The sequence below is a fragment of the Rhamphochromis longiceps genome, linkage group LG23, assembly GCF_057381845.1.
Source record: "Rhamphochromis longiceps isolate RC_006_pf linkage group LG23, R_longiceps_female_GT1.1, whole genome shotgun sequence".
Lineage (NCBI taxonomy): Eukaryota > Metazoa > Chordata > Actinopteri > Cichliformes > Cichlidae > Rhamphochromis > Rhamphochromis longiceps.
In genome coordinates, this window is record NC_140578.1 from 4,061,779 (window position 1) to 4,085,029 (window position 23,251).

General features: G+C 42.1%; 1 protein-coding gene across 3 annotated transcripts; it reads left to right on the plus strand.

Annotated features, from left to right (window-relative positions):
• Positions 1-1,067: 1,067 nt before the first annotated feature.
• tpm4a (tropomyosin 4a) lies at positions 1,068-23,248 on the plus strand. Of its 3 annotated transcripts, none has more exons than XM_085398388.1 (9): positions 1,068-1,410; positions 3,949-4,074; positions 18,204-18,337; positions 18,472-18,589; positions 18,698-18,768; positions 18,880-18,955; positions 19,966-20,028; positions 20,263-20,332; positions 22,081-23,248. In XM_085398388.1, exons 1-9 carry the CDS (start codon positions 1,297-1,299, stop codon positions 22,161-22,163), a joined length of 855 nt encoding a protein of 284 aa, XP_085254514.1. In that variant the 5' UTR covers positions 1,068-1,296; the 3' UTR covers positions 22,164-23,248. The 3 variants fall into 3 exon arrangements, with proteins under 3 accessions (XP_085254514.1, XP_085254515.1, XP_085254516.1); XM_085398389.1 differs by lacking the exon at positions 22,081-23,248 and adding an exon at positions 21,245-21,450; XM_085398390.1 differs by lacking the exons at positions 1,068-1,410; positions 3,949-4,074 and adding an exon at positions 10,234-10,813.
• The last annotated feature ends 3 nt before the right edge of the window (positions 23,249-23,251 follow it).

Below are 23,251 nucleotides of genomic sequence, written 5' to 3' on the forward strand. Positions count from 1 at the left end.
TAGCCAACCAGTCCTGGGTAATATATGCGCATGTGTCCATGCAAATACAAACTCATGCAGGTCTTTTCTCTTCAGGGCCATCCATCTTTCTGCATATTTCTCTCTCTGTGTAGGCGAATGTGGACACTGGTCTCCATTCTTTGCACAATCTCTCAGTCTGATTTCGTCCCTCAGTCATCAAACTGAAGTATCAGGTACACAGAATGCAGAGCTCAAGTTTCAGAAAGCATGCCGTAATCCATCGTCACGCAGATGATCACACTTGAAGAAGTGCAGCAGGGAAATTATCATAGAGTTATAAAACCAAAACAGCTTTATGATACTCTGACAAAGGCAACATGTGAAGGCTGAATCATCAAACTACCCTGTACTACTGTGGCACAAACTAATCTCCGAAAAAAGTATCTTTGCATCTGTCTTCCATACGAGTTTCCTTTATGTCTCCTTTCAGACCACATCAATGCCTCTATTCTGTTTTAGTCTTCTTGACACAGTAATGAATTGGGATAAGCCAACACCCTCACTTTAAATGGCTTAAAAGTCACAATAGAGCGATCACATCATGGAAACTTCCTTTCTATAGTCTCCTTTCTACCTGTCTCCTTCTACTTTGCCCGTCTATCTCTGTTTGTCTTATATACGCACTCTCTAAGGCTTTGAGTGCGAGATGCTGTGTGCCAGCAGGACTTGTAGCCATTGACAGGGGGTTAAATGTGGAAACAGGACCTGCGCGTCTGATCTCCGTCTCTTTGTGAAAACATAGCAACCCAAATAAGGAGATCGTCCACGGCTGAAGAGCGGAGCAGCCAGACCATTCCTGAGAGCGAGCTTGGATGGGTTTGATAGGGTGGAGTGTGTGTCTAAGAGAGTGATAGCCAGGGAGTAAGGATGGAGTGGACGCAGAGTGGTGAGTGGCTGAATGAAGAGAGGAATGGACAGAGAGTGAGAGGATGGAGAAAAGTGATGGATGTAGGGAGGGAGGGGGAAACATGGGAGGAGGATGGCGATAGGGGTGGTGAGTGGAGACTGGAGGCAGGTTCTGTTGAAGTTTAAATAACCATCCTTATAGGGCTTGACTCTCCATCTCTGTTCACAGCTCTTTCTGTCTCCTTCCATCTGTCTCTCCTTTTCTGTCTCTGCCTCTCTTGCTTTCTCGCTTTCTCTGCAGCTTTGTTCAGCTCGAGCTTTCTCCTGCACTGCAAGCAAGGCTGAATCTCCTACATCTCAGCGAGAGCCCAAACTTTTAACGGTGCGTTTAAACATCTCAGAGGGAGAAAATCCAGCCGAGCAGCCACCATGGAGGCCATCAAGAAGAAGATGCAAATGCTGAAACTGGATAAGGAGAATGCCATCGACCGGGCCGAGCAGGCAGAGACAGACAAGAAGGCGGCAGAGGACAAATGCAAGCAGGTGGGAAAGACAGAGCAAGAAAGAGATGGATCACAAGGGATTCCAGCGCATATAGAAAACATTTTAGATATTTTTTAGGGATATTGATCTGATTTTGGAAATACGCAACTAGAACTGTATATTAAGCAAAAATATATAGATTAAGTTTATAGTTTACTTATAGATTTACTGATTAGTTGCAACTTCTGAAGCGAAATTTATTTCAAAACAGTTTTTCATGAAAAAAGAAATGTCCACACCCAGTAAATGTGCTTTTCTCTGAAGACTTTTCTTTCTATCCAGTTCTTAAACTAATCACGACATTCAAACCATACCAGACATACCTACAAGGACACGGTGTGTAAACAGTTCTTACATTTATTTATTCTACATTCTTCACAGTTAATTTACTGGTTTACTTTGCTGGGAAATATTTTAGGAAGTAGTTTAAGTTTTTTTTCTTTTTCTTTTCTGAGGAATGCCTCATAGTACAGATGATCCAACCACAGGTCCAGGAAAGTTTGGAAGTTATTAAATTGCTGACTTTGGATCAAATGAGGTGCAAATCGTTGCTTTCAGTTTCCACTCGTTACTTTTTTATTCTTTAAACAAAGCTGTACTAAAGGAGATCTGCAGGAAAACAGTAGTTTGAACTTCTCTTCACTTGAACTGGTCAGCACCACCGGTACACAAGTGATGAGACCACCCAGGATCAGGATTTGGTCTTTGGGAAAAGAAAACAAGTCCACCTCAACCGCTTTATAGAGAGGACCTATTTAAAAGAACAGCCATTATGGAGACTGTGTGACCCTTAATAAGCATGCAAATGGACATGCATAGACACACAAATGGAGGATTAGACACACGTGCATGCGTGCACACACACACACACACACAACTTATGGTTCCAGGCGTCTGTGTGTTCTCGCTGATAACAGCTGTATTTTTAGAGCCCAGAAGAGATCGGCAGTGTGGGACACAGCAGGGTTATCAGATGTACTTCATGGACTCAGAGGGGAACACTGATTAGGGGGAACAGCTAACCCTGAGAGAGAGAGAGAGAGAAGAAAAGGGAGAAAGAGAAAAGAGATTAGACCGCATACCAGAGTTCTTGTCATGAGAGGGTGATGCCATTTAAATAAATGTTCTCCAAACATCATAAACACAGTTCTGCTTGCAAATTAGCCACCGCAGCTTTATCAGTTGCTTAACTTGGTTTCCTTTCAACCATCATTTTGCTCAGCAGTTGTTAACTCGATAAAAGTTTCATCATTATATCTTTGCAAAGGTTCATTCATCTGTGAGAATAAATATGATGGTCTCAGTGCTCAGATGAATGCAAATAGAATAGAATAGAATAGAATAGAATAGAAGAACCGACCATACCAGACTCCATCAGAATAGAATAGAAAAGACTACACCAGAATAGAATAGAATAGAAAAGAATAGAATAGAAGAACCGACCACACCAGACTCCATCAGAATAGAATAGAATAGAATAGAAGAACCGACCACACCAGACTCCATCACCATAGAATAGAATAGAAAAGAATAGAATAGAAGAACCGACCACACCAGACTCCATCACCATAGAATAGAATAGAAAAGACTACACCAGAATAGAATAGAATACAATAGAATAGAATAGAAGAACCGACCATACCAGACTCCATCAGAATACAATAGAATAGAAAAGAATAGAATAGAAGAACCGACCACACCAGACTCCATCACCATAGAATAGAATAGAATAGAAAAGAATAGAATAGAAGAACCGACCACACCAGACTCCATCAGAATACAATAGAAAAGACTACACCAGAATAGAATAGAAAAGAATAGAATAGAAGAACCGACCACACCAGACTCCATCAGAATAGAATAGAATAGAAAAGAATAGAATAGAAGAACCGACCACACCAGACTCCATCACCATAGAATAGAAAAGAATAGAATAGAAGAACCGACCACACCAGACTCCATCACCATAGAATAGAATAGAAAAGACTACACCAGAATAGAATAAAATAGAAAAGAATAGAATAGAAGAACCGACCATACCAGACTCCATCAGAATACAATAGAATAGAAAAGAATAGAATAGAAGAACCGACCACACCAGACTCCATCACCATAGAATAGAATAGAAAAGACTACACCAGAATAGAATAGAAAAGAATAGAATAGAAGAACCGACCACACCAGACTCCATCAGAATAGAATAGAATAGAATAGAATAGAATACCAAATCACCGAACAGAACAGAGACTAGAATAGACCAGACCAGAAGGGAATAGAACAGAACACAAGAGAACATAACAGACCAGACCACACTATACTAGAATAGAATTGAATCGAATCAAATCGAATCTAAGAACAGAAAAAAACAGAGACTAGAATGGACCAGGCCAGACCAGAATAGAATCCAATCCAATACAACACCAGGCCAGACTACACTACACTAGAATAGACTAGAATAGAATAGAGGTTCATCTAAGGTTTTCATGCTAAACTGAGTTAAAATGAAAAAAACAGCACTAACAGTATCCTTTGTTTTAGTTGGAGGAGGAGTTACTGGATCTGCAGAAGAAGATGAAGCAGACGGAAGATGAACTGGACAAATTCTCTGAGGGCCTGAAAGATGCTCAGGAGAAACTGGAACTGTCTGAGAAGAAAGCTGCAGATGTGAGTGAACGGCACGCACACACACAGGAGGGTTCGGTGTCACTTCATTTTCAGGACACTTTACTCAAAGTTAAACTAGAAATCAAACTGCCAAATAACCATGACCATTACAGTCACTGAATCCTTGAATCCCGTAAAGAAGAACAAAGGATGTTAATACTTGTTTCATCTGACTCTGGCATGCACACATTACTGTGGCACTACTGAAAACTAGGGACCATTCTTCCACAGCTGGACTCTTTCTAAGCCGGCACCAGCTGTGGCTTTGCTTTGATCCTCGGTGAACGATTTGGAGCACTTCAGAGACAGTTACATTCCTGTGCAGCCACTCCTGAAAGATGAGCACACGGTTAAACTATAATCCCTTCACCCAAACACACACACACACACACACACACACACACACACACACACACACACACACACACACACACACACACACACACACACACACACACTGTAAGCCTCATCATGACATATGTTCTGACATTTACAGTTACACAAACATGAGGAGGGACATTTACAACAAATTGCATGCAGATGTTGCAATCATGATAGCAAAGGGACAAACATGCAAAAAATATAAGAGTTTTTCATTTTGTGCCACTTCACATGTTCTAATACAATTTACTAAAGGTGATAACTAAAATTAAAACAAACAACACAAAACAGTTTATATGCCTAAATTCACTTTTGGTACTTTAAGGATTTTTAAATATTTTAAGTATTTATGATGCTTTTGGACTTTAACTAAATAAATTATGTAGCATTTAAAAGTCAGTTTGATACATGAATGTGCAAGTTATGGGCACATCTAGGACACAAGGGGAGATAATTAGTCAATAACCTGCCTCTTGTAAGCTCACTGCATTGCACTTACAAGAGACAGGGAACAAGACGACCACTCACTCGCTGTGAATGCAGCACTATTACTTGGGCTGTTCTTACATCAGTGGAAATCAGTGCAGTCCCACATCAAACAGACTTTGTTCTAACGACTTAGCAGGTTTAATAGCATTTCATGTCCAAGCTGACTAATTTGAACATTTGGAAGCTATTATGTTTTTTTAATTCTTCGTTAAGAAGCACACTGCCTACATATCCAACAATGCATTTCAACCTCTAGCTGTAGCTTCAGGTAGCTTAACCCACAAACTTCAGGCATGACTAAGGAGGCGGTGAAAGAAGTCTGATAAGCTTTTTTTATTTCTAACTTCACACCACCAAATTACTTTATTGTCAAACTCGCAGTCTTGCAGTCAGAGCCAAATGATGGAGACACAGCTGGACCAAAAGCTGTAAACAGACTTCCCCTTTAACTAAACTCAAACTTGCAATGGCAACATTTTTTGGCTCTGGAGTATTTACTTTTTCTCATGTAAAGATGTAAATAAATGTAACCACCACTGAGAAATCCTATATGGATCTTGTTTGTGGACAGAAACAGTTAATTGAGTAAATGTAGCAGAACATTGGAATTGGCAGTTCTCCTGAGCCTAATCAGCTGCAATCTGGGAAAGGCGGTCATATTTTAGATTGGCATCACCACAAACCACATGGTTGTATATCTGTCAGTGGTGATTCATGCAGCACAGCTGTGTGTTTGCTTGCTTGTGTCCGTTACTGTGTGTTTGTATGGGTGGAAGGGGGAATCACATATATCACAAACATACAATACTGTTTACAGTATACCTGTTTATCAGTTAAATGGCATTTTAATAAAAAGTAGGGGAAAGCAGTACCACAGCATTACGAAGCAAAGTGAGCACAGAGAGAGAAGAGTCATGCACAAACCTCCCCCACCTTCCACTAAGATGTGGTATTGTTTTAGTCTCATGGAGGATATCCCAGGGAAATGTGATGTTGCACTAAACACAAAGAGAAGGGAAGTGCCTGCTATATAGACATAGACCTAGGGGCTGAGACATGCTGGTTTATCCTCACGCAGTGATTAAATAAACTCAGGATGGTTCTGAGAAGCCTCACATATAAACTGGGTCAAGTGGGCCCCTTGAAAACCCAGAGCATGACCTGTAGCTATCACTCTTGGGTGTCCTATAGTGTTTGGAAAGAGAACTCAAGCAGTGCGAGTTGTGTTAAAAAATAGATGTCCACTATGGCATTTTTTTAGATTTACCACAGAGTACAGAGTGACATCAAATTATGAAGTCTGCTCTGCTCCACTTCCATGAATTCCCCTCCACATGTCACTTATTAGAGGAAGCAGTCAAGTCATTACGCATCTGAATTCACACCGACCAAAATTGGAAACCTGAAAACGACTGGGAAAACAGAGGAATGAGCCAGCAGCTCCTGCAAGCAAACCGTTTATGATTCATGAAAAAGGGCACCAGAGCAGACGTGCTGATATTTAGGTCATCACTGTTTATTGCTAGCTCAAGCCACCAGACGAAGAGTCTATCCTTATAGATCTAAGTACTTAAACACAGTGCAGTGAAAAGTAAAGTTAGCGCATGTGGTCTTGGTACAGGCATTGATTACACCAATCACAGCAGCAACAGTCGCAGTTTTAGGGCAAAGCTGGTCAGCCGGGCGGAGAGAGCAGAGAACAGGCAGGGGGGGCTCTGGTATGTGAGGAATGTAGCTAAGGCAAACAGAAAGGCCCACACTCCTGTGTCTAATGAAATCAATGCTTCCAGCTTTTCTGGTGCAAGGGCCAAATCAGAGAGAGAGCAGCTCAATCAACACATGAGACTGACTGTGAGACATGTTCTTCTTGTTGAGAACAGCAGGACTGAATCTGAGATGAGCCTCGGCTGAAATCTGCTGGCCTACTTGCCCGTCCGCCCGACATATTCAAGCTCCCAGGCTGATCGTGTGAATAGGAGCCGATGGGGGGTAAACACAGGCAGGGCAAGCAGTGAAACATGAAAAATGAAGAATAAATTTGATTTACACCCACACAATGCACATCATCAGTCAGCAGGGAAGTGGTTCATGTATTCTGTATTTGCTCTCTGCTTCAAGACAAACACTAACACATTTCTATTTAGAGAGTTGCGGGTTTACTGAGAGGTCAGAAGTTGGAATTTTATATATATATATATATATATATATATATATAGGGCAGCACGGTGGCACGGTGGTTAGCACTGTTGCCGCACAGCAAGAAGGTCCTGAGTTCAATTCCACCATCAGGCCGGGGTCTTTCTGTGTGGAGTTTGCATGTTCTCCCCGTGTCTGCGTGGGTTCCCTCCGGGTACTCCGGCTTCCTCCCACCGTCCAAAGACATGCAGTTTGTGGGGATAGGTTAATTGGAAAATCCAAATTGCCACTAGGTGTGAATGTGAGTATGAATGGTTGTCTGTCCTTGTGTGTTGGCCCTGCGACAGACTGGCGACCTGTCCATGGTGTACCCCGCCTCTCGCCCTATGACAGCTGGGATTGGCTCCAGCACCCCCCGCGACCCTGAAAAGGATCAGCGGTAGCGAATGGATGGATGGATGGATGGATGGATATATATACACATCATTAATGTAAGGGCAGTGCTGAGTTATCAGCTAAGGCTTGGCTATCAATTTCTGTCCATAAACTGTTCTGTACAATCTAGATATCAGCTAATTAATGGTAACTAAGTAATAAAATACTGTAAGCACAAGTAAGCTGTAATATAATACACCAAATGGCACCAACAGCATAAACACAGTGGAGGGGTCGAGCTCAGTGACTGCAGTTAGTGAATGTGAGGCCAACCAGAGATATCAGCTAGAGATGCCTGTGTCTGGATGCCTGTCTATCAAAGAAGTTACACCCCTAACTCCAGTACCCATGAGGATGTTACAAAAAAGACTAGACTCCCATGAGTTGATATTAGATGGGGAAATCTTATTTTTTTGCACGAGGCTGTAGACATGTTTCTTAATGCTCTGAAAGCTCGGTATTTGAACATGGAGTCTTGTTTTTGGAACCAGCAGCACTTTTTTGCACTCCTACATTAGCTACCCCCTTTTTTTCTTTTTGGCTTAGTGGCTTAGGTTACTGGTTAGTGTGGGTGTCAACCCAAGATAACTGACTACATCTGGAGGGTGCCGGGGCCACATATGGCCACATTCTTTAAGCAGCATACAAGTAATCACGTGTCCTCAGCAAAAACAGTGTGTGTACTCCTTTGGGCACCGGTGGTGTCTTATTCGACATAATGAAAATTTTGAAAAGGATTTAGAAATATATTCATCTTGGGCTGTTTAAATGGCCTGCAACACACCAAGGAATACTTATTCTGACGTCTTCTTTTAAATTCCAGCACACCAGTCACAATTTCTGGTCTTTGCCCACTGAAATAATCTAGGTGTTTATTGTCATATTGAGCAGGGGCATGACATTCTATTACACAAGTGGTCACTTGAGACCAGATGCTGTAAATAAAAGATGGATATAGCCATTGTGACCTTACCCGTTGGTTTGTGCAGACCTGGTGAGAAGTCTCACCATTTTTTCCCTTTTTTTAGAGCTTGAAGTGACCGTATATGGACGAGAAGATCTAGAGATAGGTTATCAGCTAACAGTAGCAACCTGGGTTAGCTGCGTGTATCTGTAGACTGCCATATTATTTGTCTGATTACTGCATTAAAATTGCTGAAAAAACACACCAACATCTCAAATATGGCCGAGAGGTCTATTTCAGAGACCTCCTCATATTAGGTAAGATCGGATTTAGCAGATAGTATAGCAACCTAGCTGGCATATGTTTGCTCAGTGTGACCATGGGCCTAGTTGTGCATCACTTTAGTTAATTAAAATGGGTCATAAAAGGAAAAAACAAACAAACAAAAAAAACCCGCGTTAGTATCTGGCTTTAAACATGCTTATTTCTGCAGTGAAGTTTAGTATTTGAACATTTGAGCCAATTAAATTTACCTGCTTTTAGCAAGCCTCAAGTGGCAATTTAAGGTATTGCCGTTTTTGGTACTTTACTGCTAGCTTCACCTCTAGAGGTTGCCCCTTGCTCTACATCAGGGTAGGCAACTCCAGGCCTCGAGTGCCGGTGTCCTGCAGGTTTTAGATGTGTCCTTGATCCAACACAGCTGATTCAAATTGCTAAATTACCTCCTCAAAATCTCATGAAGTCCTCCAGAGGCCTGGTAACGAACTAATCATTTGATTCAGGTGTGCTGACCCAGGGTGATATCTAAAACCTGCAGGACACCAGCACTCGAGGCCTGGAGTTGTCTACCCCTGCTCTATATTCATGTCAAGAATAATAAGGATACTTGCACAGTCTGAGCCCAACTAACCCTAGCATGCCATTTTGAAATATGCATGTGCCATCAGAGAAGAAAAAAAATCAATTGATAGAAAGTCCGGGTCATTCAGTGTATTCAGGTAGTCAGGTGACCTCAGTTTTTGGGGGGCATGTTAACTGAACCTGGATCCGGTCAGGTAAAGCTGCCTCGGATCATTAGTGTTGCCCCCACAGCACAGGCTTGTACAGTAGATGCATGTGGATGCATCACTTTATCTGCCTGATCCACTGATCATTCTGGAAGAAGACAAATCTGGACTCATCAGACCACGTGACCTTTGTCCTATCTTTATGCCCCATAGCAAACACAAGCCTTTTTTTTTCCATTGAGCCTCACTGATAAGTGTTTCTTCCTCACTAGTTTTAATCATTCTCCTTAGCTGTATTCTGTGCTTGATGCAGGCCAGTTGTATGACCCCTCTGAAATGGAGCAACAGCTTCTCTGTGACCACGTGGTCGTTTAAGGTTAAATAACCTGTTGCCATCCAAAACACATTAATCGCTGCTGCTTAGGTTTGGATTTCCACCATGAAGTTAGAATGGTATATGCAGAGTGGCACTTTAACCAGTAGTCCACGATGACAGAATGAAATATAATTGTGTGGGGGTTTTTAAAAGAGGAAATACTCAAATTATTCACACTTCACTGGAGGCGGTACAAACTCAGGGGAAATTTAACTGTCACATCAAGTTTGTGTGAGACAACTAAACAATGGACACTGCGCCTTCACAATGACTGAAAGTAATTCATCCTGGCTCTCCTTTTTCTTTTCAAAGTCTCGCAGCAGTGCTCACATCAGTCACAGGGATCAGCTTTTTACACACACTCACTCACTCTCAAGCCCCGCCCTCTTCGGCGTCATCGACCCAATCACTCACTCTCCTCCTCCGCCACAGTCTGGCGCTCTTCTCACCGCGCAGCTTATTCTGTATGCTCCTCAAACTCTAACTGAAGCTGAGTCCGGACCAAAACGGCTACCTACATTCCCGAGGACCACTTTCTGCGCCGCTCATGAACTTTTCATTCCTACAATCCAGAAGAAACACTCGGGGAACACCTGGACACTCACGCTTCCTAGTTATATAACTTTTTGCTGCACTTGAGTGACTCCTTTACATTCCTCATACTTTATCTCCGGACTCACGCCTATTTTTTATCGTTTTTCCTTTCTTTTTTTTTTTTTTAAATCAACGAACAAAAGTCTTATTTTTCTGTTACTCAACTACTCTGAATAGACCAAATAAGCAGGAATCAGTGGCCTCGTTTTTGCACAACATATACATAGTCATAACTGTTTTATTTTTTTACGTTTAGTCTTAAGTTAAGTAAGGAAACAGTAAACAATGGCAGGTGTGAACTCTCTGGATGCTGTGAAGAGAAAGATTCAGTGTTTGCAGCAGCAGGCCGACGACGCAGAAGATCGGGCTCAGGTCCTACAGAGAGAGCTGGACAGTGAACGGGAGCTCCGGGAAAAAGTGAGACAATCAACTCCTCTATTGTTCTAGCTTTTTCTATTGTCGCCATTTCCCATGTATTATAATCATTAAACACGGACTGAATTGTTCGTATTCGCCTCTCGGGCTCTAGAAAGTCTTATTAGTCTCATGTCATTGATTCACTGGTGGCGGGCGTGAATGTGCCACAATGCAAGGCGTTGGTCTGCAACGAAAAAAAAGTTTGGATTCCTACAGCTCTTCGCGCATGCTCCGTGTGACTTGAAGGCCGCTGTGAAACTACAGTGATTAGACCACGTAGACAGCGTTGAAGTGATTGTGCAAATTGTGGCGAATCTATTAGCCTGACCAGTTTATTTCTTTTAAAGTCAAACATGTGTCATAATTGTGACTATATTTTCAGTCAGATTCCATTTGGTTTGCGGGTTAATGGGACAATGTTTTGATGGAATTTCAATGGAATTCACTTTTTAACGCTCTGATTTGCTCAAAGGCACTTCGGCAAGGGTGGCTGTTTTCCCTCGGCAGCTGTCTGGTTGAAGGGCTGACCCTCGGGCCTCCACAGATGATCGGAAAATACAGGGCACAGTTAAAGAGTGTCTCCTCTGTTATTAGGGACACAAAGGAGTAGCTCTAAAAATGTTGCTGTTTTCAGCTAGAAGCAAAAGATCAGCTGCTTCATTGATCAGTCAATCAACAGTCAGTAACAGTTGAGATCACCTTTAAGTTTTTTATTATAAAACTGTAAATTGGTGAAGTTGAACAATGAAACAACTGAAAGCTGTTTTCCACACCTCTTTACATTAAACTGTAAAGTTTGGGTTATTTGCTCAGCTTGGGCTGAAATTAGTCATTGCTAAAGTTCCACAAATTGAGCGTCTTTAACCATTGCCTTCAATGTGTCAGATGTGACTCATATATTGAGTAATTGGCGGGTCTGTCACCTGCCTGTCTCTTGACTGTGCCCACATCCGAGTTTTATGGCTTCACATGCAGAAAAGGTAGTGGCTGGAGGGGAGAGAGAGAAAAACGCTTAGTAGCAGCACAGTTAGGCAACATTTTTTGACTCGTTTCACGTGCTGCTTTATGGCACACGGTGCCATACTTTTTGCATAGGAGTTATTTTAATGATAGGACAATGAGAAAGACTTCAGGAGGGTGGGAGGGGAAGGTGTGGCAGTAAAGATATGGCAGCTGAACTGATGAAAGGAGTTGGGCCTGCTGCAAGGCAAAGCCCTTTGTTACAGGATGGCTATTAGGTAACAGGCCACCTTTTTAATTTGGCCAATGGGCGTGTGGGTAATTATTTTGGTATGGACTCACATACCGTATCGGTTTAAGAAGTTTGGCTTCATAGTTGGCTTGTTTGTGTTGCAGTTTGTGGTTGTTCAGTGGGTGCTTTGTGTACTTTACAAGTGTTTCTGTTCAATGTTTGTGCAAACTGCAGCATGAACTTCAAAACACTGACACAGGAATGGTAACTGAATGAATGAATGATATGGGGATGCCCCGTATAACTACATCTGCTGTCAGGGTGCATGTGTGGTCTCACATCAATGAAGAGCTGAAAGGGTTGTGTTTTTTTTTTTAAGAAATTAATTGTTAGAAAATTTTTTATTGCATATGAGACAGACTGGCTGGTCAGTTTGGTCCAGCATTTCAAAACTGATGAACCAGGTTTCAGAGGTGGACTTATAGTTGTTGACCAGTACTTATAAGTATGTCTTGTATAGTGTGTTTACACTGAAATGGGAGGGTGTGGTTAAACTCTTATCTTCAGAGTGGATGCTGCATTTAAAAAAAAATTTTCATTCCTGTCAGGATTAACGTGCACAAGCAGTTTGATGTCCCACATGTCCCTCCATTCAAAGTCGAACACAGGGGTGCAACTGTGTGGCGAGGCTGGTGTGGTCCCATGTGTGAATAATTAGGACAACCTGGAGTTATTCCTTGGCACAGAAAATCCTTCTGAGTGCGGGGAGATCAAAACAAGAACCTTGCTGCGTGTAATGAATCATTCTTTAAAAATGTGTGAGGGAGTACAAAAACGTTGGCTACGTCTCTCGCTGATAAAGAAAATTGCTTCATGTTATTGTGGTTTTGACGCTTCTGGGGATGTTTCTTAACCTCTCGGTAATGATTTAAGGTTGTAGTCAAAGGCTTGTGATGCTTTTTGTTTATAGCCACTATTTCTCTACATGAATTCGTTCAGTTTTCGCAGCAGAGTCGGGTCAGAGGTGATCGTTTTGACTGTGTTCGGAGTCCTGTAAAGAGCACAGATGAAGCAGATTAGTTGTTTTTGGAACATGGAAGCAAATTTGAGTGCTTCTCCTTCTGTCAGGCACTTAATAATGACAAGATTAGTTTAAACAATCAGTCATGACCAAAATAAGAAAAAGAGACTGCTTCCTTTTCTGAAATTGAGGCTGTTGTGAGGACAACTTACAGTTGCCATGGTGAGCATCAGTGTTTCACCACACGCAAGTTGAAATACAGAAATAAATATAAAAAGGGAAGTGGAATTCTTACTGAGGAATCCCCACGCACGCCCTCCCTCCGACTGACCCTCCCAGGATGTCGGCTGCCGACCCTGGTCCAGTACTTCCTGCGCTTCTACTCCCAACACTTCCTGTCCCCTGGCTCCAGCCCTGATCAACAGGAAGATTACTGTGCTCGGTGAAGTTGGTATTTCTACATTGATGTGCCACTTCATCTTTAGTGTCCTGTTATGTTCTTATAGTTACTAACACTATTCTCTCCATGTAGAGCAGAAGTCTGCAGTCTTTTTTTGCACTACAACATTTAATTAGACACACTGAAGTTGCATCCTACGCTTATGGCAACTGTATTTGTTTACTTGCATCTCATATCGAGAGTAAATTGCAGGAAGCCATTCAAAAAAATGCTTATCGTGAAAAACGACGTCCCCACACTCATCTGCTGAGCTAAAGGTGTTCGTTTGTTGCTTTGTGCGGTCAGCTAAGGCTTTCTGCTGGGCCTCTAGGAGTCTCCAGCAGATTCTGTGGAAAGAATTACTTCCTGATTTCACTGTTTTCTTTGGACTTTCTCCCTGGGAATAGCTCAACTTTCCAAATATAACTGCCACATGTTGATACTTTTTGGCAGTCGCTGGCATCCTGGGGAACACTCCCATGTAAGTGGCTTGTGGCTTTGCTGATTATGCAGGCCAAGGCTGAGGGTTCTCATTCAAACGAGGAGTGGGTTATATTTGTTCGGTTAGTCCTAGCACAGGCGAATTTGCTGTAATGTCGTTAAATAGCATGTATACAGCACCAAGTTGTTTGAACTGCTTTTAGAGTCCATGAAAGTGAGTCACTTCAGCGAGTCTGTTTGCTTGTGAATGCAGAGTGGAAATGGTAACCTGAAGGAAACTCGGATTACCGGGATTCATATTTGACCTGCAGGTAAAAATCACCCTGTTAATATTTATCTGGAAAGTTAGATTGCATCAACGCTGGAAAAATTTGGTTTTTCTTATGGTTTGTGGATTCCTGGTGGTGCGGTTCACAAATGGGTTGCAATCAGCCTCTGATTAGGATTAGACACACTGAGCTGAAGACTCAGACCAGAGTCGAGATCCTCCTAAAAGTCTGAGTACATGCTTTTAAATGGCGACAAATTGTTTAGCGCTGAAGGAGCTCATTGTGATGCTTGTCTGAATGTTTAACAACCGTCTTTTACATACTTCATGACAGACTGGCTTATACTTTATGCAGCTTTCTTTGCATGCCAGATCTTTGTGGGAAATGATTACACACTTTCTGTCACGAACCAACACAGAGTAACTTTAAGAGCAGCAGGCAGTCAGGAATAACTTGCACTGAACCCCAACAGCATTGTGCCGCTCATTAGCCCACTGCCCTGAAATCAGCCAGTAATTAGATTCCTCTTTCACTTGTCCTTGATGCTGTCTCTAACATATGTAATACACTCAGGTATTTCTTAAGTCACTCCCAGCAGTCTGCAGCCTCACTTCGAGTGCTCTGACTTCAACTAAGACAGATGAATCACTCCATGCCATCAGTAGTACCGTAGTCTGTGCCACTTACTAATGCAGTGTCTGTTAAAAAGGTAGCTTAATGTCATGGAACATCTTGCACTGCTTTCTTGCTGCACAATAAAATGAAACTATGGCAGTCAGTCAGTGTAATCTGCTGAAATCAGCCCATCTAAGCTCACTAATTAACACTATTTATTGGCTGGGAATGATGGCAGTTAGGCTCTTTAAATCCGCAGCTTATCCATAGTCTCCACTGTAGCTGGGAACTATTTTGTCAGCCCAAAGTTTTGTGTTTTGAGACTGTTAACAGTGGTTTTTATTTTTATTTTTTTTTAAATCTCACACTAGAATTTAGTTCCCGAAATGTTGAGCTAAAGCTTTAGGAATCTTGTGGCTCTAATAGCCACACAGCCTGCTGGTTGCACTGAGTAGTAAAGCTCCATTCCTGACTTAGAAAGCTGGTGACATATTAACTTACGGTGACAACAGAGCAGCTACTTGTGTCCCAGTATCTTTTAAAGTCTGCGTGGTTGTTGCCTCAGTCTTCCTGATACTCCACCACAAACATTCTCCATAGTTTGTTTTACCATATAAGGCAGGGTGCGTCCCTGGCAGCCAAAGAATGAAAAGTGGGTGCTAAAGGAAGGGGCATGGCCAGAGAGACAGACGGAGCAGTGAAAGAAAGAACAATCAAAGGGAGGAAATGAAAGGATGTTGGGCAGCGTACTTCCTGTCACCTTTTTTCAAGATCCTCATTTGCTATATGATGAGTAGTGAAAGCTCGTCGTTAACCTTACTTCTTGTTTCTTGGCATTTATGGTAACATTGTTTTGACATCGTGTTCGCACAAAGGCTCTGAATACTTTTCAGTCCGCTTTTGCTGCTGGGCTTGTGGCTGCACCGGCCAAGGTTAAATGATTTTCTAAAGCTGCAAAAGAGTCTGTGGCTAAAACTGTGCATTCAGGATTTACAGGAAAGGCTCTTCTTTGTTCACAGCTCAGTCAATTAGAAGCATGAGATAACCTGTAAATACATTCATTTTTTTTCCTTTTAAACCTGACACAAGGGTGTCTCTGTCTGTATGGGGCTCCCCCACTCCCTGCCTTTTTTGCTATGAGCAGATGGCAGATAAGGCACCAGGTTGCACACATTTCTGTCACTGCCACCATACCGGTGTTAGCTGAGGTTTTTATGTTTGTCTGTTTTGATACTTGAACGCAGTTTACTGGGTAGGAGACTGGATAGCTGGTAATTGTGTGTGTGTGTGTGTGTGTGTGTGTGTGTGTGTGTGTGTGTTTGAGAGAGGCAGAGATTGGTGCAATAAGAGTGTCTGTTTGCATGTTTGCAGAGCATGTGCGTGTCTGGAAGCACATTACAGCAGCTGGTGCGCTAACGTAGCTGACCTAAAACAGATGAATAGCATGTTTGTTTGCGTGCTGGATATTGCTCAGGAAGTACCAATATCTGTTATTTCAGGTTGCAGTTGAATACTAGGTAACGTTTCTGGGCAGCCAGATGTGGCGTCGATGGATGCAGACCTGTGCGAGCGACACTGCTGATGAGATTTCAAGATGTTCTGAGCGATTTATGATTTTTCATTCATTCTGTGTCCGGTTCGGTTTTCAACGTCTGTCAAGTGCCAGCGGTTTTGAGACACATCAGCGATAGTTAGGCAGACATTTCCTGTCTCGTATGGGTGGCCTCCCCTGTGAGCTTTCTGTGCAGCAGGGGAGGACCTGGGAGAGGATGAAGAAGAGGGTGGAAAAAAAAACACACACAGACGACCGGCGGTGGGAGTGGCGGGTCACCAGGCCAAGATTAGATTAGATGGATGCAAGATGGAGAAAATACTAAAAATGAGAATGAAGCCTGTGCCATCATGCTTGGATTTCCTGAACATATCGAGTCTATGACAGAATGGAAGTCTCAGTATATTTAAGCTCTCTGTTCTTTGCATTGGTCCTTCTTATCAGTCATCTCATTTTCTATTTGTGACTTTCGGTCACCAGTTTCTGCGCAGAATGACTCCTCTGCCTGTAAGCTGAATGGTGGAGACACTGACGGTTGATCAGAGCGATTGCTGGACTGAAAAACTGGCTAATGAGTCACTGACCTACTAACTGCTGCCCTCATCAGAGCAGAGAATACAGCCTGCGAGGTTGTAAACATAATAAACTTGTGTGAGTACTCCGGGTTTCAGTGAATGGTTCAGCAACTTATCGGTCTGGTTGTGAACTTTCATTTTAACAGCAGGTTCTTTGTGTTATGCTAAGACTGAGGTCAGTTTTTACTTTGAATGCAACTCCCAAGGAGATGATTGTTGGATAAACTCCCCGACCAACAGAGGAAATTCTTGTGTAGTTGTCTGTTTGCTTTCTTTTTTCCTCTTTCTGGCTTTTTGTTTATCGAGGGCAGACGAGCAGAAGCCCATTCGTTCTCCCTCCTTTGCCCAGTTGTGGCTTGAGCATCACCGGAAATTGAGTTTGTCTAAATGTTTCGCTCAGACGTCCTGCTACATTGTAAGGAATTACACTTTCCAGCCAGATGCAGCATGTTCTCATTAAAGACGGTTAGTTGGGCCCTGCTTTTATGGACGAATCTCCCAACGACCTCCAGCTGCCTCCATTTCACATTTTAACCGTCACATTTTGATTTGAGAAACCCGAGTGACCCCAGAGAGCACACAGAGTAGATTACACTGTCTCCCCCTCACTGACTCACTCACTCACTTGCAGCCTTTGTTTGGATTCACTTTGTTAGTGAGGATTAGGATATGAATGATAAGGGTGAATATTTCCCTGTCGTCATAGCACCATGATTATATTCAGGTGGCTGTATTTAAATATTTTTATCAGAGTTCTGGGTAGGCATTGTACTGTGTGACTGTATAGCTGCTCTTCCATTGACAGCTTTAAAAAAAAAAAAAGTGTTTCATGTGGTGAAATATGCAACACTTGAGTTCATTTTTGGACTTTTGTTCATAATAGATGTGGTTTGGTTTTAAAGTGATGCATCAATTTGTTGGATGAGGAACTAAGTTAAAAAAAAAGACAGAGATTCAACCTCCTGATAACAGTAGTTGTTAGGGAAGTGTAGACAGGACATCACCATATCCTGTCCACACAGGCCTTGCTTAAATCTACAAGATGTTAATTTTTATTCCCTTTTACTTTTAAAATTACGTCCTTCTGGTTGGTTTGGACATTCACTGATTTTTGTTGCAACAATTGCTGAAAACAGGGTGAAAAGTTCTTTCCCCCGACTTCTGTCATTGTGTCATTTCCTTCTCTTCCTGTTTTATGGTGGAGGACGACAGACAACTTCGGGTGACTTAAAGTTGAATAAATGCATGACTAAAGTTCTTCCTATTTTTTTTTTTTTCCTTTGCAGGCAGAGGGTGAGGTAGCAGCTCTTAACCGTAGGATCCAGCTGGTGGAGGAGGAGCTGGACCGTGCCCAGGAGAGACTGGCCACAGCGCTGCAGAAACTGGAGGAGGCAGAGAAGGCTGCAGATGAGAGCGAGAGGTCAGTTTCTTATTCGCATTAGACACAAGTGGAGAAAAAGTCTGCCTTGCGCGGGAGAACATGTGTTATCTAGTTCACCTGACTTTCACAAAAGAAAGTCTGTCCTCTCCTCACGCTGTGTCCTGTCATCCCAGAGGAATGAAGGTGATTGAGAACCGAGCGATGAAGGATGAGGAGAAGATGGAGATTCAGGAGATGCAGCTGAAGGAGGCCAAACACATCGCAGAGGAGGCCGACCGCAAATACGAGGAGGTGATTCTGACAGTGACGGCTTAAGTGCAAGAGAGAAATTCCCTTATTCAGATCGTTAATAGCCTCTTAGTTTTTTGAGTTTAAAATATTTCTCTTTTTCTTTCTCAGGTGGCTCGTAAACTGGTGATCTTGGAGGGCGAGCTGGAGAGAGCTGAGGAGAGGGCCGAGCTCTCAGAATGGTAAATGCAATAAGCGCACAAATGTATAAATCCATTGACTCTCATACAGATGCATGGTCTCTTGTGCGGCTCGCAGATTAAAACAAAGTATGTGTGGGATTCTCCTTACAGTAAAGCCAGTGACCTAGAGGAGGAGCTGAAAAATGTGACCAACAACCTGAAGTCCTTAGAAGCCCAGTCTGAGAAGGTACAAGACGAAATGCATTGACACTTTAAGAAGTAATAATTCTGCTTTGGCTTTCTGGAGATTGGTGATGTTTTTCCAAACAAGAATCTTCCAAATATAGAAAAAAAAATCTGATTTTATCCAGTAAAGGAGGAAAAAAAGGTTTCCTGTCAAAATGCATCAATGTGATTTGTGAACATCTAATAATATGACAAAACAAACTAAAACTTTAGGCAGTTGCTTTCATTGTCTTTCACAAACACAAACAGAAAAACTAAATATATATACTGAACACCAAGTCTGGCACCATGCACACACGAATCCTATCATTAGGGCTTTACTCATGGCTCGGTGCACCGTAATTTGGGTGAGCTGTCCTCAGAGAGAGAGAGAGAGACCACATGGCAAAGGACTGTTTCATACTACCTCCATTATAACTGTGTATCATCAGGCCCTCCTTAAAACCATTTATTTTGCACTCAAGCTATTATATAAGGGAGCTCGGCACCTGAACTCCTTTGATATGCAGCTGTTTAAATATATGTTTGCACACCAACTTATCTACCGCATGACAAATTAGCCACTGAGGCTTTTTTTTTCTTTTTCATGTGTGTATGAGTGGTGTTACTGGCTACGTAAGGTGTTTCAGGTGTGTGTATATAAGCAGCCAGTAGAAACCTGCCACACTCAGAAATGTGTCTGCTTCATTCCCGCCCGTGCACAGGCATGCAGTGCAACGGCATGCCAGGTTTACCTCATGCCAGGTTTACCTCATGACAACTTTTCTTTAGCAAATATGGCATGGCTTGTCTTTGAAACCGACCTGCAGTGGTTAGCGTAACAGCAGAACTTGTTCCCAGGACAAGCCAACACCTTTCCTGTTACGTGCCAGCGAGGGAGTGGCGCCATGAGCTCTCAAAGCAATAATAATCCTGGGATGGTGCCGTTTTGTGCTCCCATTGTGTGCACGTTTGCTGCTGAAAGCTAAGTGTGAGCTAATGCTGTTTCTTTGCCTCTCCGTCTGTCACCAGTACTCAGAAAAAGAAGACAAGTACGAAGAGGAGATCAAAGTTCTGACTGACAAACTGAAGGAGGTGAGATGATGGTGTTTTCACAGAATTAAGAATAAAATTATAATAGTGAGAATAATCCAGTCATTCAGAGACATTTGTAGCATTTTCCCCCCCATCACTAAAATGTTAAATGTGACATTTCCATAAGCTTAGCAAGGCTGGCTGAAAAGCTCTCCTGTTGCAGTCTTTCATGATGGATGTGTTTGTTGGCGCTCATCAGTTTGTTTTGACTTGCTTTGTCTGAATTCCTCCCAGGCTGAAACCCGTGCAGAGTTTGCCGAGAGGACAGTTGCCAAACTGGAAAAGAGCATCGATGACCTGGAAGGTACGAGAGTCACATTCATATTGAGGTTTTTGGGGGATTTGCAGCATCTGTGGCCCAAAATCTTTTTCTTTTTTAACAGAACATGTAAATGGTAAATGGCCTGTATTTATATAGCGCTTTACTAGTCCCTAAGGACCCCAAAGCGCTTTACATATCCAGTCATCCACCCATTCACACACACATTCACACACTGGTGATGGCAAGCTACATTGTAGCCACAGCCACCCAGAGCCCAAATCATTTTGTCTGCTAGCTTTAAGTGAACCTGCAAAGATGCGTTCAGTTTCATTAAATGGTGATTTATTTGCTGATGAACTACGAGCACATCTTCATACACAGTTGCAAAATCACTTACCTGAGTTTTGGCCTGAGTTCTAGAAGAGGTGTCCTATTTCAGCATCACTGGAATTTTTTTTTCCTGTGGAAAAGAGGATTTTCCACAGGAACCAAATGTATGGAAACTATTTCACTAAGACAGGCTAATAAAAGACCCTTGTTACTGAAGGACAAGTATTCCATGTCAGCCACGAAGCTGCAGCGGCAGCAAAGAGGACAGAATGTACTCATATTTTTTTTTTAGGTCAGGATCGTTCAGTTGTTGAACCACAGGCAGCTGAGTTCATGGATTTATTGGATCAGTTTTATGAGACTTTCACAAAAGTCTTAAATGCTCAAAGCTCCCCCAGCAACAAAAAACAAACGTGAAGAGCTTTGAGCATAATTAGGTATTCATCATTCTTTCTTCCAAGCATTTCTGCATCTTTAAAAAGGCTGACCTATTTTTTTGTCTCTTCCTTTCTCCCTCTGCTCTTTGCCTCCATCTGTCTCTCGCTCTCGTCCTGCTTTCGGCTTGCTTGTGTCGCTGCTGTCGTTGGCACCTGCCTCTGCTTCTTGTCGACCTCTGGCGTCCAGATGAATTGTATGCTCAGAAGCTGAAGTACAAGGCCATTAGCGAGGAGCTGGACCATGCCCTCAATGACATGACATCTCTGTAGAGACATGTTTCGCTCTTTCTCTCTGTCTGCTGTGCCTCTAAATGTTCATCTCCTCTGATCGTATGTGCCTCTGCTCATCTTACTATGCAAAACATAATTCATTAAAGCTCGTTTTCTTTCCTAGTTTGCAGCTTTTGTCTGTTTTTTGTTTGTTTGTTGCCAGTGTGTAAGGAAATTATGAACTGTTTGATGCAAAGTCTGAGCTAACTATATAGGTTACTATGATTTTCTTATTAACAGTGTATTTTATGATTAGTTGTTACTCTATGCGTTCATCTGAATATCAGTTTTACAAAGGTGAGCATTTCTGGTTTTAGTGTGGATTAATAGTTTGCAGTCACCTGGGTTTTAATCTACACGCTTTGGTAGTTTCTGATTTCTATGTCCATAAAGTATGCATAGATCTTAATGCCATTTCCACAAGGTGGGATATACGAATGACTTCACTGTGCAGCAAACGAGTCCTTTAAAAAGTCCATCCTGTATGATCCCACTAACAGTCTTCCAGCAGTTTATGCATGAAAGGTACTCTGTAGTGGTTGATTTTTATTTTTTGCATGTGGCACAACTTAACCAAACCAGTTATGCAAAACATCTGCCCAGTAACACCGACCTTTGTGCAGTCTTTAAAAAAAGGGGTGCTGTGTGACAAACCTCACGAAGAGATTACAGTGGCATGAAATGAGCGAGCACTGCTAACTGGTGATTGAGGGTTCACCGTGTCATATTTCTTCTTCTTCTTCTTCTCCCCAGAGAAACTATCACATGCCAAAGAGGAGAATCTGGGCATGCACCAAGTCCTGGACCAGACCCTGCAGGAGCTGAACAGCTTATAAACACACACAGAGGAAGCTGGAGAGGATGAGGTCGTCATTAACATTCCATTAAACGTTCGACTCCATTCCGCCTTTCGAGCTGTAAAATCTTTATTCCCCACCTAAAGGGGGATTAACTTAATGCTTGTCCCCTTTTTTTTTTTTTTTTTTTTTTTTTTTTTTTTTTCCAAGCACAACTTTTTTTTTCTTTTTTTTATAAAGATTTTTTGAATCCACTGCTACTTTATTTTTTTTTTAAACCTACAGATGTTCTTGTAGAAATTCGTTTTTGACCACTTACAAAGAACTGGCACTAAATTTGTCCAAAGAAACCTCAGATTTGGTCACTCAACCACTTAAACAGACTTAATTTTACACATTATGTGCACATACATTACACTTTGATTATTTTTAATACATAGGCTACATATGGCATAGGGGTTTGCTCAGTCTTGTGTGGCTTTTAAGCGCCACCTACTGGTGATTTGAAGTTAGTCAACATTTTTTTTCTTATTATTATTCCATTTTATCTCCAGTGGCTGCAAATTAACAGATATTTGACAGATCTGTGCTCGTCTCAGTCTCTTTTTGTGTTAGAACAGCACAACAGTCACGTGAACAGATGACCTGATAACAAGGCTCAGTGATTAAGACTTCTTTACATTTAATTATAACGTAATGCCTCTTTGGCCAAGGTGTTGAACCTGATGCGGACGTCCTGACCACTGATACCTAATGCATCATTACCAACAATATGCCATTGTGTAGCCAATATTTACAATATGAGTGAGCTAAACCCCAAACCACTGGAAGCTCAGTCAAGTTTTATCAACCATGGATACTTATTGTATATAGTAGAATAATGTTAGGTAATGTGAGAAGTTGTATTTTTTTTTCCTTGGGTTTTGTTTCATTTACACCACTCCTTTTTGCCAGAGGAACTCTCAAAACCAAAGAACACACACAACACAGACAATTCATGAAATGTTTTTATTTTTTTTGTGATGGTCATCGTGGTTTCATCTCATGTCAGAGCCACTGAGAGTGCCTCACATTTGGTTGAGACTGTTATGAAATACTTCATTCACCCACCCCCACCCCACCCATGT